Source organism: Leucoraja erinacea, chromosome 2 (assembly GCF_028641065.1).
Source record: "Leucoraja erinacea ecotype New England chromosome 2, Leri_hhj_1, whole genome shotgun sequence".
Classification (NCBI taxonomy): Eukaryota; Metazoa; Chordata; class Chondrichthyes; order Rajiformes; family Rajidae; genus Leucoraja; species Leucoraja erinaceus.
The window spans coordinates 136,943,150-136,960,937 of NC_073378.1; the positions used below are offsets into that span (position 1 = coordinate 136,943,150).

The 17,788-nt window shown below is 46.9% G+C and overlaps 1 protein-coding gene across 1 annotated transcript in view; it reads right to left on the reverse strand.

Annotated features, from left to right (window-relative positions):
* Positions 1 to 4,528, reverse strand: part of LOC129706150 (fucolectin-5-like) — a 47,159-nt gene extending 42,631 nt beyond the window's left edge. The window contains exon 1 of the mRNA XM_055650176.1: positions 4,448 to 4,528. Within this exon, the coding sequence (XP_055506151.1) occupies positions 4,448 to 4,528 (81 nt within the window). The remainder of the gene's footprint in view (positions 1 to 4,447) is intronic.
* Between the last annotated feature and the right edge of the window lie 13,260 nt (positions 4,529 to 17,788).

The window sequence follows — 17,788 nt, forward strand, 5'->3', positions numbered from 1 at the left end:
CGGCTCTGCGATCTGAGCTATAGGAAAAGATCGGGCAGGTCACACGACAGAAAGATAATTTTTTCTTACCTTTCGTCTTTAGTGGGGAACCTGACGAGTCTGTTAGAAAGTGCTTGAGTCGCTTACATTGGCGATTCGAGCACTGTAGCAGAACGGCCCGCTACGCTGGTAGATATGCACGCCTTGACAGAAGCCCATTCAATAAAACCCCTCATATATTTGAATTCCAAAATAGCGCGCGAAAAATCCCCATGAGCCCATGACCGTACTACGGCTATTTTGTCAAGTGGTCTATCTTGCTCCTCTAGTATCTTTGTTCCGGTCTGCAAACCAATTTTTTCTCCATGTCAACACCCTACCCCCAATACCATGTGCTCTAATTTTAGTCACCAGTCTCTCGTGCGGAACCTTATCTGAAAGGCTTTCTGAAAGATGAGATATACCACACCCACTGGCTCCCCTTCATCCATTTTACTTGTCACATCCTCAAAAAATTCCAGAAGATTACTCAAGCGTGATTTCCCTTTCATAAATCCATGTTGACTTGGACTAATACTTTTACTGCTATCCAAATGCCCCATAATAACGTCTTTAATAATTGACCCCAAGCATCGTTCCCATCACCGAAGTCAGCCTAACTGGTCTATAATTCCCAGTTTTCTCTCTCGCTCCTTTCTTCAAAAGGGGGATAACATTAGCTATCCTCCAATCTACAGGAACTGATACTGAATCATTTGAACATTGGAAAATTATCACTAATGCGTCCACTATTTGTTGATCCACCTCCCTGAGGACCCTGTGATGCAGACCATCTGGCCCAGGGGATTTATCATTCTTCAGTCCCATTAGCCTACCCAATATTATTTATCGCCTTATGAAAATGTATTTCAGTTCCTCCACCTCCTTAGATCCTCTGTCCTCCAGTACATCTGGGAGATTGTTTGTGGCTTCCTTAGTGAAGACAGATCCGTTCAAGTACCTGTTCAAGTCATAACAACATACATGAGGGTGTAGCTTTAAGGTGAGAGTTGGAATGTTTACATGGGATGTGTGCAGCAAGATATTTATACAGAGAGCAGTGGGTGCCTGGACTGCACTGCCAGGGGTGATAGTCAAAGCAGATGCGATGGTGGTATTTAAGAGGCTTTTGGATACACATTTGAAGATGCAGAAATTGAGGGTTTAGAATCACATGCAGACAGAGGAGAATGGTTTAACTTGACATCATGTTCGGTGCAGATATTGTGGGCTGAAGGGCCTGTTTCTGTGTGTGGTACTGTTCCATGTCTCTATATTCTATCATGCAGGCTGGGGTGTGAATACCACCGCAACCCTCAAACATTATTAATTATTCCATCAAGCTAATGTAGAGATTATTGTCAACACCACATTACAACGTTTTTCTCCTTTTTTCTTCGTTTCATCAATGTTTGAGATTCTGTTCAACAATGGCGTAATTTGCCAACATGTGACTAGAAGAACATAGAAACATTGAAACACAGACAAATAGTTGCAGGAGTGTTTACCTTTTTGCCCTTGGAGCCAACACTGCCAGTCAATATGATCATCTAAGATCAGTATCCCGTTCCTGCTTCTTCCCCCATATCCCTTGATTCCTTTAGCCCTAAGAGCTAAGTCTAACGCCCTCTTGAAAACATCCAGTGAATTGGCCTTCACTGCCATCTGTGCCAGAACGTTCAATGATTCACAAATCTCAGGGTGAAAACGTTTTTCTTCGTCTGTCTGAAACTGTGACAACTGGTTCTGGACTTCCCCAACATCGGGGCAAATTTCCTGCATCTAGCCTGTACAATCCCCTAAAATGTTTATATAAGAGCGCCTCTCATAGACATAGAAACATAGAAACATAGAAATTAGGTGCAGGAGTAGGCCATTCGGCCCTTCGAGCCTGCACCGCCATTCAATATGATCATGGCTGATCATCCAACTCAGTATCCCGTACCTGCCTTCTCTCCATACCCCCTGATCCCCTTAGCCTCAAGGGCCACATCTAACTCCCTCTTAAATATAGCCAGTGAACTGGCCTCAATTACCTTCTGTGGCAGAGAGTTCCAGAGATTCACCACTCTCTGTGTGAAAAAAAGTTCTTCTCATCTCGGTTTTAAAGGATTTCCCCCTTCCCCCTCTCATCCTTCTAAAGGTGCTCATGTCTACCTTGTTCCTCAGCTCCACCCATATAGCCTTACTAGACGAAGCATCCGGAATGTCACCTCTAAACACAGCCGTGACTTTTCTGTAAACAACAATACAACACCCCGTCCTCCTGTTCCCTCACCCCTGTCTCTTCTGAAACTCCTGTATTGAGCCACCAGTCCTGTCCCTGCCTTAACCAGCTGTCAGTCATGGCGACAACGTCCCGTCCCTCGTACCTGTCCATGTCCTAATCACATCTGTCAGGCCCGTTGCATTAACATACATGCAGTTTAAGCCATCCCTCCTTCCTTGCTCTCTGTCTTTCACCTGCCTATTCTCTTCGCTAACCTTACCCTCACCACCCCCCTGACCAACTGCTAACCTTTCACATGCCTCTGTCCTGTATCATGTGCGCCGTCATTGATCATGTTGGTACTGTCTGTGGCAGCATGACATGTACATGGAGGCAATGGTGGGAAGTCTGGTCTGCATGATGGGTTGTGCTACATCTAAATCACGCTGCAATTCAATGTGGTTTTGGGCAGAGCAGTTCTCAGATCAAGCTTTAATGCATCCTGACGGAATGTTCTCTATGTTGCATCTGTAGCCCTTTGTAAAAGTCATTGGAAACATGTAGAATTTATCAACCTCCAAAAGAAACAGTTTGTGGCTTCTTGGCTGTCACATCAATATAGTTAGTGCGAGATAAATTGTCGGTGACATTAATGTCAGAATCTTGAAGCTTTCAACCATTTCCACTTCAGCATCTTGATGCTGATTGGGACGTGTATTCCACAATGCTTTCTCAAGTCGGTAACAAGTTATTTCAGTTGCTGAGGAACATATAGATTATCCATTTGGGTTGTTATTCATTAACAAGGGGCATAGACAATAGTCAAGAGTGTTTTATTGTCGCACATCCCAAAGAGGAACGATTAACTTCTTACTTGCAGCAGCATGACAGATATGTAAACATAATACTGTATGAAATCTACAATAAACAATTAAAACAAGTTCAGTATATATATGTTACCGACCCAGGACTCGGTGCCACCATTCAATATGCTCTCTATTTTATACCCGAAAGGTTTAAGAGAATATTCAATGAAATACCGGATCTCCTCAATCGTCTCAGGAAGTAGATGTATTGATGGGCTTCCTTTATGATTGCATCAATGTGCTGAGTCCCGGGCAGATCTTCAGAGATTTACACGCCCAGGGTTTGTTGCTTTTGAGTATCTCCTTCACCATCCCGTCGACGAAGACAGCTTTGTGGATCCTCGTCCTTCCTCAGACCCTTGGGCTTCTTGATGTTGAGAGCAAGGTTATTTTTCTGGCATCATTTAGTCGTTCGATCCCCCTCCGACCCTCTGATTCGTCGTCATCTGTAATTCGTGCAACAGTAGTACTGTCGTCGGGAATCTTGAAAATTGAATTCTCACTGTGTCTGGCTGGTCATGGAAACTATGGTCTGACACAGCCACTTCCCCAGTGTAGTAGAGCCTAACACTCGATGGCCTAAGTTTAGAATGAAGGGGGCACATGGAGGCAGACATGACAGGCAGAAGGCGTTGGGTGTATGGAAGTGCTGCCAAAGGAAGTGCTAGAGGTGGGTAAAATGACAACAGGGCACGAACATTTTGAGAGTTTCTTGTATAGGAAAGCCCCAAGGCTGGCAAATAAAACCAGCTCAACAGGACACCTTTCCTTACAGTATCGCACTATACCCCCCTCACAGTCCGAACGAGGTCTCGACTGCCCACTACCCTCCGCGGATGTTGCTCAACCTGCTTCATTTCCACCAGGAGTTTACTTGTGACAAACAATTGTTGCAATTGCTCCTTGTTGAAAATATGTCCTTATGTGCGTCACAAACTAAATGTCCGTGATACTGTTGTCAGTCTCCTTCGACCAACAACACATGCAGATTAAAGTTTCCCATAGAGTCAGAGGGTCATGGGGTGATACAGTGTGGAAACGGGCCCAACTTGCCCACACCGGCCAACATGTCCCTGTTACATTAGTCCACCTGCCTATGTTGGGTCCACATCCCTCCAAGCCTGTCCTGTCCATGTACCTGTCTTACTGTTTCTTAAATGTTGGAATAGCCATTGCCTGAATTACCTCATTTTGCAGCTTGTTCGATACCCCCACCAACCTTTTTTTGAAAAAGATACCCCTCAGATTCCCTTTCATCTTAAATCTATGTTCTCTTCTCCTTGGTTTTATGCACCTCTATAAGGTCACCTTTCATCCTCCTACGCTCCAAGGAACAGAGTCGCAGCCTACTCACATTATAGATCAGACCCTCTAGTCCTGGCAACATCTTCAGAAATCTTCGCTGCACCTCTTCCAGCTTGACAACATCTCTCATGTAGCATGGTCCCTAGAACTGAACACAATACTCCAAATGCAGCGTCACCAACATCTGACACAACTTCAACATGACCTCCCAAACTATTAAACTCAATATACTGACTGATGAAGCACAATGTGCCAAAAGCCTTTTTGACCACCTTATCTACTTGTGACTCCGACTTCAAAAAATTATGCACCTGGACCCCTCTGCGCTACAACACTCCCTAGAGTCCTAACATTCACTGCCTATATCCTGCCCATATTAGACTTCCCAAAATGTAATACATCACATTTCTCTGTATGAAATGTTATCAACCATTCCCCAGCCCATCCAGATCCTGCTACGATCTTTCACAACAATCTTCATTATCTGCAATACCACCCATTTTTGTATCATCTTCAAGTTTGCTAATCTTGTCGTGTATGTTCTCATCCAAATCATTGATAAATGACAAACAGTAATGGGCTCAGCACCGAATCTTTAAGTCACTCCACTAGCTACAGGACTCCAGTCTCAGAAACAATCTTTTACCAACGCCGTTTGCTTCCTTCCATGATTACAATTTTGAATCCATTGAGTTATCTTTCCTTGGATCTCATGCGATCTAATCTTCCAGAGCAGCTTCCCATGCAGAACCTCGTTGAATGCTTTGCTGAAATCCATATGTACAACATCTACAGCCCTGTCCTCGTCAACCTTTTTGGTCACGTCTTCAAAAATCTCAATCAGATTTGTGAGACACGACCTCCAACGTACAAAATCATACTGGCCATCCCAGATCAGCCCTTGTTCGGCCAAATGCCTGTATATACCATCCCTCAGGATAATCCATAGTAACTTGCCAATTACAGATGTTTAGCACACAGGACTATATTTCCCCGCATTTTTCCCCTGCAGCCCCTCTTGATTAGCGGCATAACATTTGCCATCTTCCAGTCTTCCGGCACCTATCCTGTACTTGAAGATGACTCGTAAATCGCAACCAGGGCACCCGCAATTTCCTCTCAGGTTTCCCACAATGTTTTCGGATATATCTGATCAGGTCCACCTTCACACACAAAAGTAATGACAATTGCTATTCCTCTGCAACACACCTTCGATATCATCCGTTTTCTACTTGGTCCCATGAAGAAGCTGGATCCTATGAGCCTGTAGGCTATTCCCAGCAGTGTGCAACCATTCGTTTAGTGTACTCCGTGGTTGCCTTCTTGTTGTGGTGGAGTGCCTATGTGTGCCAGAGATATTGCGAGTTGTCCTCTCTGCAGTTGTGCTCCTGGCAGGATATTCCATCGCCTTACGCGCGGGCGAACTTTTTTGAAGGACCGAGTTGGTGCAATACACGCACAAGTCTCCCACGTTAAAACATGTCACGCACTGAAGTTCACCTGGAGGGACAATGGCTGTGGATCCATCTTCAGCGGTCTGAAGACCCACATAAAGGAGCCGCCATGAGGACAATCATACAAGACCTAGTGATAAATGATCATGGCGATGACAGCGCGGGATTTACCAACAAGCAGCGTGTCGCCTGTGGTATTGGCAAACGAGGCCAACCCCTGCAGCAGATCCGGCTCGCCGCCGCGGAAGAAGGACCCGGTCACCCGGTATTCCCTATTCGCCCGCCGTGCACTCGGAATCTGGACCCGGGCCACCGACGTTGGTGCCCACGGCCAACCACCAACACACCGAGGAGGTATGTGTCAAGAGTGAGGTACGTCGTCTAGGATCAATTGGGAAAGTGTCGCCTTTAAACCTTGTGGTCAACACCCTGCCATCAGTAAGTTTTTGATATACAAGATCTTTAATGATCATAATCTCATCCAGCTTGTAAAAAAGACTACCAGAGAGAATAATATTCTCTACTTATGCCTCACCAACACTCCTATTGCTGCAGACTTTGTTAAACTGGTATCAGCCATTACGAAATGGTTGCGTTGGAGCGGTTGCGAATCCAAAGATCACCAGACCACCAAGACGCAAAGTTCACCAGCATGCAAAAGCCAACTTTGCAGGAGTTGATATTGACATGGAACAGTTTTGTGACAATTTGACTGATAACGATTAAGAGTAGCTCAATTGAAGAATGATATACATCTTTCAAAAGTGTCTCGTTAGTTCAAGCATATTCCTTCTAAGATGAGATCCAGTCGCTGTTCATACCCATGGGTCAACAGCTCCACAAAGAGAGATATTTTTATTAACAGAAAGAAAAGTCTACATAATAAGGCAAAAAAAAAAAAAGATGAATCTGCTTCTTGCTGGGCTAGTTTCATACAACTTCGCAGGCACATTGACAGGAAGATTCGTATTGCTCATAAATCCTACATCAGAGATGGTATTGATGTTATCCTCAAGACCCGGCCATTCTGGATCTTCATAAAATCCAAGCGAAAGGAAGTCTCTGGAGTTTCATCTCTGCACATTAACAATACCATGTTTTCAGCTGCAAAAGATAACCGCGAATCTCTTGGTCGGCTGTTTTGCTCAGTTTGTACCAGAGGAAAAAAAACATCTGATTTTCCTGATCTTGACCCTAGTAGTGTTTCGGATATTGGTGACTTGCTCATCCCCAAAGAGCAAGTTGAAAAGCTTTCGCCTGAAATGAATCCTCATAAAGCCTGTGGCCCAGACGACATGACTGCCAGAGCTTTGAAATCATGTTCTTCAAGCGGTACCCGGACGTCGCGCCGAAGCCGAGGCAAAGAAGTGGAAGCCAAATAACCGAGTGGAAACGAAGCCGAAACGTCAAATAACCGGATGGAAACGAAGCCGAAACGTCAACTAACCGAAAGAGCGGGACGCCTAAAAGCCATCTAACCGAAAGACTGCGCCGTCTAAAAGCAAACTCACCGAATGGCCGCTCTGCCGAAACGCCACCTAACTGAAAGGCGTCGTCACCTACAAGCCAACAAACGAATGTCGCTCAACAGAAAAGTCAAATAACGGATATGACGTTGCCGGGGGGCGGGACTTGTCAGGTTTAGTCCAGACCCCCGCGTCCATCACAACACTGTGGAGTGATGAACATTTCCCCACACCTCCCCTCCACCCGACCCACAGGTCGCCGGTGGAGACGGGAATGTGGAGGTCATTTTCCCACACAAGCCATAGGTCATTTTCCCACACAAGCCAATCTGAACCCGAGCACCATGTTGTAAGCAGCCGAAGGAGCGCGACCCTCAGGACAGCCCCCACTCTCCCGCGGCCGTGGCCGCCATCCGCCTCATTTCACCCGTGCGGCCGCACTGTGAAGGGCTGTGGGTCGGGTGGACAGAGTTGTGAGACAGTGGTCCCTCCGCCCACCCAGAGTCACTGACCATGATGCACCGCCATCGGACTCCAACACCCACACCAGGACCTCAGCAAATCGCATTTAAACATGGTGGGGAGGGGGGCACAAATTCCCTGGAGGGCCGATGACAATTATGCATGACAACGAAAGATTTTATCTACTCCGTTTTCTCCCCCCCCCCCCCCCCCCCCCCCCCCCCACCCCGGAGCGATGCGCTCCTTCGGCTGCTTGCCACTTGGTGCTCGGGTTCAGATTGCCCAGTCACCTAAGGGTTGTGTGGGCAAATGACCCCCACATTCCCTTCACCACCGGCAGGATTTTGGGGGTCATTTCCCCACACAAGCCATAGGTGACTGGGCAATCTGAACCCAAGCACCAAGTTGTAAGCGTCTGAAGGTGCGCATCACTCGTGACAGACCCCCCCCCCCCCCCCCCCCCCCCCCCCCCCTCCTCTCCCACGGCCACCCTCCGCGGGCTGTGGGTCCGGTGGAGGTATGGAACAATGTCCACCCATCCATGGTGATGTGATGGACGCAGGGTCAGGACCAATCGCTGTCAAGTCCCGCCCCCCGGGTAAGGTCATGTCCGTTATTTGAATTTTCTGTTGAGCAGCCTTCGGTTCGTTGGCTTGTATGCGACGCCGCCTGTCGGGTAGGTGGCGTTTCGGCAGCGGCCATTCGGTGAGTTTGCTTTTAGGCGGCGCAGCCTTTCGGTTATTTGGCGTTCAGGCGTCCCGCCCTTTGGGTTAGTTTGCATTTAGGCGTACCACCCTTTCGGTGAGTTGGCGTTTCGGCTTCGTTTCCATTCGGTTATTTGTCGTTTCGGCTTCTGTTCCATTCGGTTATTTACCTTCCACTTCTTTGCTTCGGAGTGCCAAGTCCGCACACGCTTCAAGCATTGCTCTAATCCTCCAGATTTTATTCCAGAAATCAATTTCTACAGGAGAAGTGTCGAGTGACTGGCTAATGCAAACATCTCTCCAATTTACAAAAAGAACGACTGCCCAAATCTAGCCAACTATCGTCTGGTATCCTAGACTTCAATTGCCTGCAAACTCCTTGAACATTTAATCCATGGCCATGTCATGAAGCATTCTGAAATACACAATATACTAGCTGACCAGCAGCATGGATTCCGCAAAGGCAGGTCATGCGAGACCCATCTCTCTTCCCTGGTTAATGATCTGCACGCCATCCTGGAAAACAGAGGGCCGATCTTATTATAATGGACTTTAGCAAGGCCTTCGACACCGTTCCCCACCGTAGGTTGATGGTCAAGCTTCACCACGTTGGCATCGGTAATAACATCTACTCCTGGATTGATTAATTCCTCATCACACGTCATCAAAAGGTTGTAGTAGACAATGCTATCCCAACAATCTCCAGTCGAGTCCGGCATGCCATAGGGAATGGTGTTGGGGCCCTTGCTGTTCTGGATCAACATGAGCAATCGGCTTGACAACCTGTCTTCGGGAGTGATACTCTTTGCAGACTACTGTAGTGTGTGTCGGGAAATCAAATCTGCTGAAGATACCAAGATGTTTTAAAATTAAATACACCATCTTTGCAATTGGGAAACTATTTGGCTAATGGGTTTCAATCACACCACATGTTTTCCCATGAGAGTTTAACTCATAAAACAAAGTTGATCATGAAACGGTACAAGATGGGGCAGCCTGCTTAAATAAGTTGATACTCACCCATACCTGGGAGTTGAACTCACATCTGGCCTAGCCTGGAACAGACTCAGATTGCCACAAAAGCAAACAGAACTTTGGGCCTTCGCTGGGAAACCTATCCGGTTGTGACCAACCAATAAAGGAGGTAGCGTAAAAAACACGTCCGCCCACTGTTGGAATATTGCCAGACAATATGGGACCCTCAACAGAAAAATAACATTGACACCCTCAAGTGGCGGGACGGGACGGGACGGACTGCTGCCATGTGCGGTATGTATGGCATGTTCTGTAAACTTTTACAACATTGACAGCGTCAAAACGTGGCGAAAATTATGTATTGTCCAGGTGAGGTCTGCGACATGACTTTACCGGTTGCATGCAAAGCAAATAATTTCACTTTAGTTAGGTACATGTGACAATAAGGATTCATTGAATCATCGATATTGATTGCCTGTACCCGACCTGAGACCACATCACGATCTGCGACCACATTGATGTTCATTCTTTATTTACTACTACACTAATATGACATTTCCGGTTCTCGTTACAACAGAACGACCTTTCCACACGGAGACACATATTGCGGCAGGCCAGAATTAGAGCGAAATAAATTAAATGCTATTAGAACAACAATTTGAACAGCTTCTGTGAAGACAGAGGTACGGACCACATTGCAGCTACAATTGCATCCCCGGATTTCCCTGGAAAAGCGTACTGGTGATAGACTGTTTAGTTAATTTGCCTCTCCTGTACGCATATGTTAAAGACATCCACCTCACATAAGGTCAGGATTTTCTGAGATCCGGGGATGATAATGTTCACAAAATGTTCGCCCACTCAGTGACAAGCGATGTAGATTGTCTGTTCAGAAGTGTAGTTGCCATCGCCTTTCTGAAAAAAGATCAAGTTAACGAGGTCAGAACCAGAGTCTGAAATGGGACCCGACTGAAAACATTGCCTGTCCATTTCCTTCACAGATGTTGCCTGACTCCAGTATTTTGTGTTTTGCTCAAGATTCCAGCACCTGCAGTTTCTTCTACCTCTGGGACTTGCATCTCCTTTGACACGTTGTCAGTTTGGACACTAGGCAGACGGATGTTTATGATCGTTGCTGTTCAGCACGTGCACCACAAACACAGGCACAGATTTATCGGTGACACAGGCGGCTGCAGAGACTGGAATCTTGAGCAGAAACAAAGTCCTGGAGTAATTCCTCTTCTCTCCGACAGGCATTCCGCGAGAGCCTCCCCCATTGCTCCCCCTCTGTGATTCCTGCTTGTCTTCGACCAAAATGCTTACCGCAGGTTGTATTGCACCTTGTTATGGAAACAGCTCTGCCCAAGACCGCATAGTTGTAGATGTAACCCAACCCATCACACAGACCAGATAACGTACCATCGATTCCATCTACTGTTCAGGCTGTCTAGGAAAAGCAGCCGACATAATCAAATACTGTTTACATCCAGCTCATTCCTTCTTCTCCCTGCTCCCTCAGAAGATACAGACGATTGACAGTGTGCAACACAAGATTCAGGAACAGCTTCTTTCCCCTCTTTTATCAGGCTTCTGTAGGTCCTTCCGTAAGCTAGAGCGCTGTCGTTTTACCTCAACTCCATTGAGAACATGGCACATTTTCTATGCAACTGATGGGCTTCAATGCCTAGAACTATATGCTGCACTGTACTTGAATTGACTTGATTGTATCGACATATAGTATCATATGATTTGTTTGGAAAGTAAGCAAAACAAAGCATTTCACGACCTTAGTTTAATATAAAATACGACAGAACATTAGTCATCTACATCGGTTGGGCGATCGCTTCGCCGAACACCTCCGCTCGGTCCGCAATAACCAAGCTGACCTCCCGGTGGTTCAGCACTTCAACTCCCCCTCCCGTTCCCCATCCGACCTCTCTGTCCTGGGTCTCCTCCATGGCCAGAGCGAGCAACACCGGAAATTGGAGGAATAACACCTCACATTCCGCTTGGGGAGTCTGCATCCTGCGGGCATGAACATTGATTTCTCCCAATTTTGTTAGCCCTTGCTGTCTCCTCCCCTTCCCCAGCCCTCGGGCTGTCTCCTCTCATCCCTCAGCCCTCGGGTCCCTCCTCCTCCTTGTTCCTTTCTTCTCCCTGCCACCCCCCAAAAGTCTGAAGAAGGGATTCGGCCCGAAACGTTGCCTATTTCCTTACCTCCATAGATGCTGCTGCACCCGCTGAGTTTCTTCAACATTTTTGTGTACCTTCGATTTTCCAGCATCTACAGTTCCTTCTTATAGAACGTTAGTCATTTCCGGAGGGAGATTTGTCTGCCAACAATGTGCACAGCAACTTGAAATTAACATTAAATTAAAAGTGAAAAAAGTAATATAGATAAATTATAAGTAATATAGACTACTTTGGCGGTAAAAACAAGGGGGGAGATTATTATCTCAATGGGGTTAAATTAGTTAAGGGGGAGGCGCAGCGAGACCTGGGTGTCCTTGTACACCGGTCACTGAAAGTTGGCGAACAGGTACAGCAGGCAGTTAAGAAAGCTGATGGAATGTTGGCCTTCATAACAAGAGGATTTCAGTATGGGAGTTAAAAGGTTCTTCTGCAGTTGTATAGGGGTCTGGTGGCACCACATCTGGAGTATTGTGTACAGTTTCGGTCTCCTACTTTGAGGAAGGACATCCTTGTGGTTTAGCCAGTGCAGCGTAGGTTCACGAGATTGATCCCTGGGATGGCGGGACTGTCAAATGAAGAAAGATTGTAATAACTAGGCTTGTATTCACTCGAGTTTAGAAGGATGAGGGGGCTCTTATGGAAACATATAAACTTAAAAAAGGACAGGACGAGCTAAATGCAAGTAAAATGTTCCCAATGTTGGGCGAGTCCAGAACCAGGGGCCACAGTCTTAGAATAAAGGGGAGGCATTAGAGACTGAGGTAAGAAACAACTGTTTCACCCAGAGAGTTGTGAATTTATGGAATTCGCTGCCACAGAGGGCAGTGGAGGCCAAATCACTGGATGGATTTAAGAGATAGTTAGAGTTCTAGGGGCTAGTGGAGTCAAGGGATATGGAGAGAAGGCAGGCACGGGTTATTGATAAGGGACGATTGCTGGCTCTAAGGGCCGAAGGCCGAATGACCTCCTCCTGTACCTATTTTCTATGTTTCTATGTTCAATGTGTTTAATAGTAGAAGTGATTGTTCGCTGGCTACCGTGTGCCCAACGCCTTTACCGAAACGAAGAAACATACAAAGCGAAGGCATATCCCCTGGGCAGTGGATTCTAAAACTAGAGTAACCCCCCCCCCCCCCCCCCCCCCCCCATCCAGCACAAAGGGCCCCTCTTTGTTCTCCCACCGTCCCTCACTATTTTTAAAAAATACAAAATGATCTTAATCGGACAGTTATCAAATTAATGTATAGGCAACATTATAATCATAATCATGCTCACAGTTGTAATTTATTAGCCAAGTATGTGTTGCTACATACGAGGAATTTGCGTTTCCCACCAGACATACCGAAAAAAGAAACAAGACACACGACCACATAAAATATTTGACTTGAACATCCACCACAGTGGCTCCTTTACTTTCCCCACTATTATGGAAGGCAATAAAGTATTATCATCTTTCCTCCTTTCCTCATGTGGGAATCATGGGAGTCGAACCATCCGCAGCCGGCGAACGAGCTCCCACATCAGGGCGGTGGAACTCCTGCTTCTAGGAGTTGCCGAAGTCGGTCGCTAACCAGGGACCGTGAGTTACGTGATGTTAAAGTCCGCAGCTCCCGCAGGTTGGAGCAAAAAGGCCGACCCCTGGCAAAGGGAACGTCGCTCCCAGATTTTAAAGTCCACAGGCTCCACGGTTTTGGAGCTCCAGAAATCCCAACAAAAGACCGCCAACTCCTCGATGTTATGCCGCATTGCGGACGAGGATACGACATGGAAAAAGTCGCATCTCCGTCGAGGAAAAGTATAAGAATATCCCCCACCATCCCCCACTATAATACATAAGACGAGGCAACCATGTGCAGCTCCCCCTGGTTATCAACAATACATTCAACCACCTGAGGCGACCAGCGTTTACGGAAGATCTCCAGGGTCCCCGTGGACACTGCGTGTTCCCTCTCCAGGCACGGACGTATGCTGCCTAGACCCGCGAATGGCCATCTTGGTCAGGCCTGGGAACAAACGGACAGGAGAACTCCCCCCCCCCCCCCCCCCCCACCACTCCCGAACCTCCCCCCCCTCTGTACCGGATGACCAAATATCAGGAACGTGGGGCAAAAGTGCAGCCAGAAATTGAGGAACAGACCCTTTAGATAGTTGAACAGGGGCTGCTACATCTCATACTCCATGTACATTAAGAACACGGTCTCTTCCTCGCCGTAGAAGTGACAGGCGGCTGGCGAGTCCGTGAACCCACAATATTTTGCACGCCACAGCTCTGCGCAACACTCTCGACCCCAGGTCCCCGGTATAGAGGAGGAGGGCTCATTTTATTGATAAACCTCCACTGTGGACCGCTCCCGCCGTCATGTGGTAACACGGATACATCCCTCGGGGTGGTCCCACCACGCCGGTTCCCATTGTTTTTCACGGCGGTCCTCTCACACTGAGCCTTCCTCTCCTTCTCACAATCATCGATCGCTGATCGCGGGGCGATCGCGGGGGATGATGGGGTGGCCTGACTGAAATTTCTTACCGAATTGTGAAAGGCTTTAATAGAGTGTATGTGGAGAGGATGTTTCCACTAGTGAGAGTGTCTGGGACCACAGGTCATACCCTCAAAATACAATGACGTTCATTAAGGAAGGAGATGAGGGGAATTTATTGATTCAAGAATGGTGAACCTGTAGCATCCATTGCATCAAAAGGCTGCAGAGGCCGTCAGTGGATATTATTGAGCCAGAGAAAGATAGATAGATTCTTGATTTGTACGGGTGTTAGGGGTTATGGGGAGAAGACAAGAGAATGGGGTTGGGAGGGCGAGGTAGTCCAGCAATGATTGTATGGCGCTGTTGATTTGATGGGCCGAATTTCGCTCCTATCACATGAACATGAAGTGATAGATGGATACAGGTGAGGCTGGTGACTGATTGACAGATGGCTGGTGTAAGTGACAAAAGGCTCAAGGTGAAAAGGAGAGAAACATATTTCAGATACGAAGAGGAGTGAAAGGTAAACAGAACGGATATGGGTGGTGAGGGTCAGGCGGGGAAGAGGGCGGTAAAAGGGAAACACGGGATTAGTGCGGCAGACTAGTGCATGGAGGACGGGAAAGGAGCAGGATGACTGGGAAGTGGGAGATGTTGGGGGATTGGTTCATACTGAGTTGCGGTGGAGGCGGAGAAAATATGATATAGTTGTTATCACGGAGACATGGCTCCAGTGTGACCAAGGCTGGGAGCTGAACATCCAGGGATATTCAATATTCAGGAGGGATAGACAGAAAGGGAAAGGAGGTGGGGTAGAATTGCAGGTTAGAGAGCCGTTTAACGTAATAGACAGGAAGGACATTAGCTTTGAGGATGTGGAATCGATATGGGTAGAGCTGCGAAACACTAAGGGGCAGAAAACGCTATTGGGAGTTGTGTAAAGGCTACCTAACAGTAATAGTGGAGTTGGGGGATGGCATCAAACAGGAAATTAGAAATGCGTGCAACAAAGGTAAAACAGTTATAATGGGTGACTTCAATCTACATATAGATTGGGTGAATCAAATTGGCAAGGGTGCTGAGGAAGAGGATTTATTGGAATGTATGCGGGATAGTTTTCTAACCCAACATGTAGCGGAACCAACGAGAGAGCAGGCTGTTCTAGACTGGGTATTGAGTAATGAGGAAGGGGTAGTTAGCAGTCTTGTTGTGCGTGGCCCCTTGGGCAAGAGTGACCATAATATGGTTGAGATCTTCATTAGGATGGAGACTGACATCGTTAATTCAGAAACAAGGGTCCTGAACGTAAAGAAAGGTAACTTTGATGGTATGAAATGTGAATTGGCAAGATAGACTGGCGATTGATTCTTAATGGGTTGTTGGTGGATATGCAATGGAAGGCATTTAAAGACTTGCATGGATGAACTACATCAATCATTGTTCATCCCCGTTTGACAAAAAATAAATCAGGGAAGGTAGTGCATACATGGATAACAAGGGGAATCAGGGATAGTATCAAAGCGAAGGATGATGCGTACAAATTAGCCAGAAAAAGCAGCATACCGGAGGACTGGGAGAAATTCAGAGACCAGCAGAGGAGGACAAAGGGCTTAATTAGGAAAGGAAAAATAGAATATGAAAGAAAACTGGCAGGGAACATAAAAATTGACTGCAAATGCTTTTATAAATATGTGAAAAGAAAGAGATTAGTTAAAACAAATGTAGGTCCCTTGCTGTCAGAAACGGTGAATTTGACATGGGGCCAAGGACCTGGCGACCAATTGATAACTACTTTTGGTTCTGTCCTTCCTAAGGAAGACCTCAATAATCTTCCGGAAATAGCCGGGACCGGGGGCAATGAGATTAAGTAGACGGTCATGATTAAATCCAGTTTTCCGGGAATTGGTGTGAGATAAATTGGGAATGTATTAAAGGCCGATAATCCCCCAGGGCCAGATAGACGCATCCCAGATATTTAAGGAATTATCCCCAGAAGTGGATGCAAATTAGTGTAATGGTTTTCAACAACTCTTTTAGATCACTTCCATGGACGTAAGCTTTCACCATGGCGGTATTGGTCGGTGTGTCCACGCATGCACTACAAAAGTTTCACCACTTTTTTTACCAGAAAAGGGGTGGGGGGGGGCGAGAAAACTGGAATTACAACAGTGATCTAACATCGGTAGTGGGGCACTGCTAGCTCATTTAGTAAGATGCGTATAGCAGCACGTTTTGAAGTGTGTGATCAATTTTCCGACCAGTCAGCATGCGCTTTTGAAGGTACATCATGGCTCGCTGAGAGGCGAATCTTCTATAGAATTCTTCGGAGGATGTCAGACCTAGTAGCTGTGTTATAGTTATAGGACGAACCAAGGTGTTCTGTTAGGGGGGGACTGGGGTTCATACACGGTGCGTTGTCGACAAGGTCCCACCTTCTCCGACAATCTGCGTTTCTAGCAAGCGCTGCGCGGGGCACGCGAACGGACTGGAATTAGTACCACAAACTTACCATGTTAGAGCACGGTCGTCTCTTAGTGGGCCTGGTGGGTGTCAAGTATTGATGTGGATAGAGAACGGCTGGCAGAACAGGAAGCAAAGGTAGTAGTAAAACGGTCATTTTTCACTGGCTAATGGAGTGCTGACTAGTGGGTATTGCAAGACTCGTTTCTGGGACCCCAGCTATTAGATATATATTCATGATTTGGGACGAGGGAATTGAATGCAATAGTCCCAAAGTTTTGCGGCTGCCACGAGCCTGGGGGGAGGCGCGGATGGGGGCAGTGTTAACTGTGCGGAGGGTGCTAGAGTAGGCTGCACAGGCGAACATTGGCTAGGCTTGGTGAGTGTGGCAAAACGATGCATGCACATTGTCCAGTACATTATGTGCATAGAATGTGAGAGCTCCTATCGCCCCTTTCTTGCAAAAATAGGAAAGTAGCAGCAGTATTATCTGAATGGCCTGTCCAACGACACAGATGCCAGATTTAGAAAAGGAGAATGCAACGAGACCTGTGGTGTCATGGTGTATCACCATCATTAAAATAGGGCGGTACACAGACAGCTTGAGAAACTCATCGGGTGCGCACATCTATGGAGCAAGGAAATAGGCCACAGCGGTGTTCGGGGCCCGAAACCCTTCTTTCAGACTAGACAGGAAATCGACAGGCATGCAGGTACAGCAGGCGGGTATATTGACGCCAAGGCGAACTCGGGTAAGTGGCTATAGCATTCTTAGCCTCAGCAGCGGGCAGATTTGAGCTATAGGAAGCATGGGGAATTTCTACTACATTGCTTATAAGAACCCCTTCCTCTCTCGGAGTGACACCACACCGGAGGGTTGCGTTGATAGTTGACATTTGTCGGCGAGGGTCGCCGTCACCTGCTGTCGTACTCTGCTGAAGGTGGACACAATATACATTCCTTTGCCATGTAACTGAAGAGGTTCACCAGACTGAGTCCAGGGATTCCGGACTTTCATATAAAAAGACTTGACACACTTGGTATGTACCGCTAGAATTTAGAAGATTGATGAGGGGATCTTATAGACACACCCAATTTCTTGGGGTTTGGTCAGGCTAGATGCGGAAGATTGTTCCGAATGTTGGGGGAAGTCCAGACCCGGGCAACAAGTTAAGGATAAGATGGAAGTCGTTTTA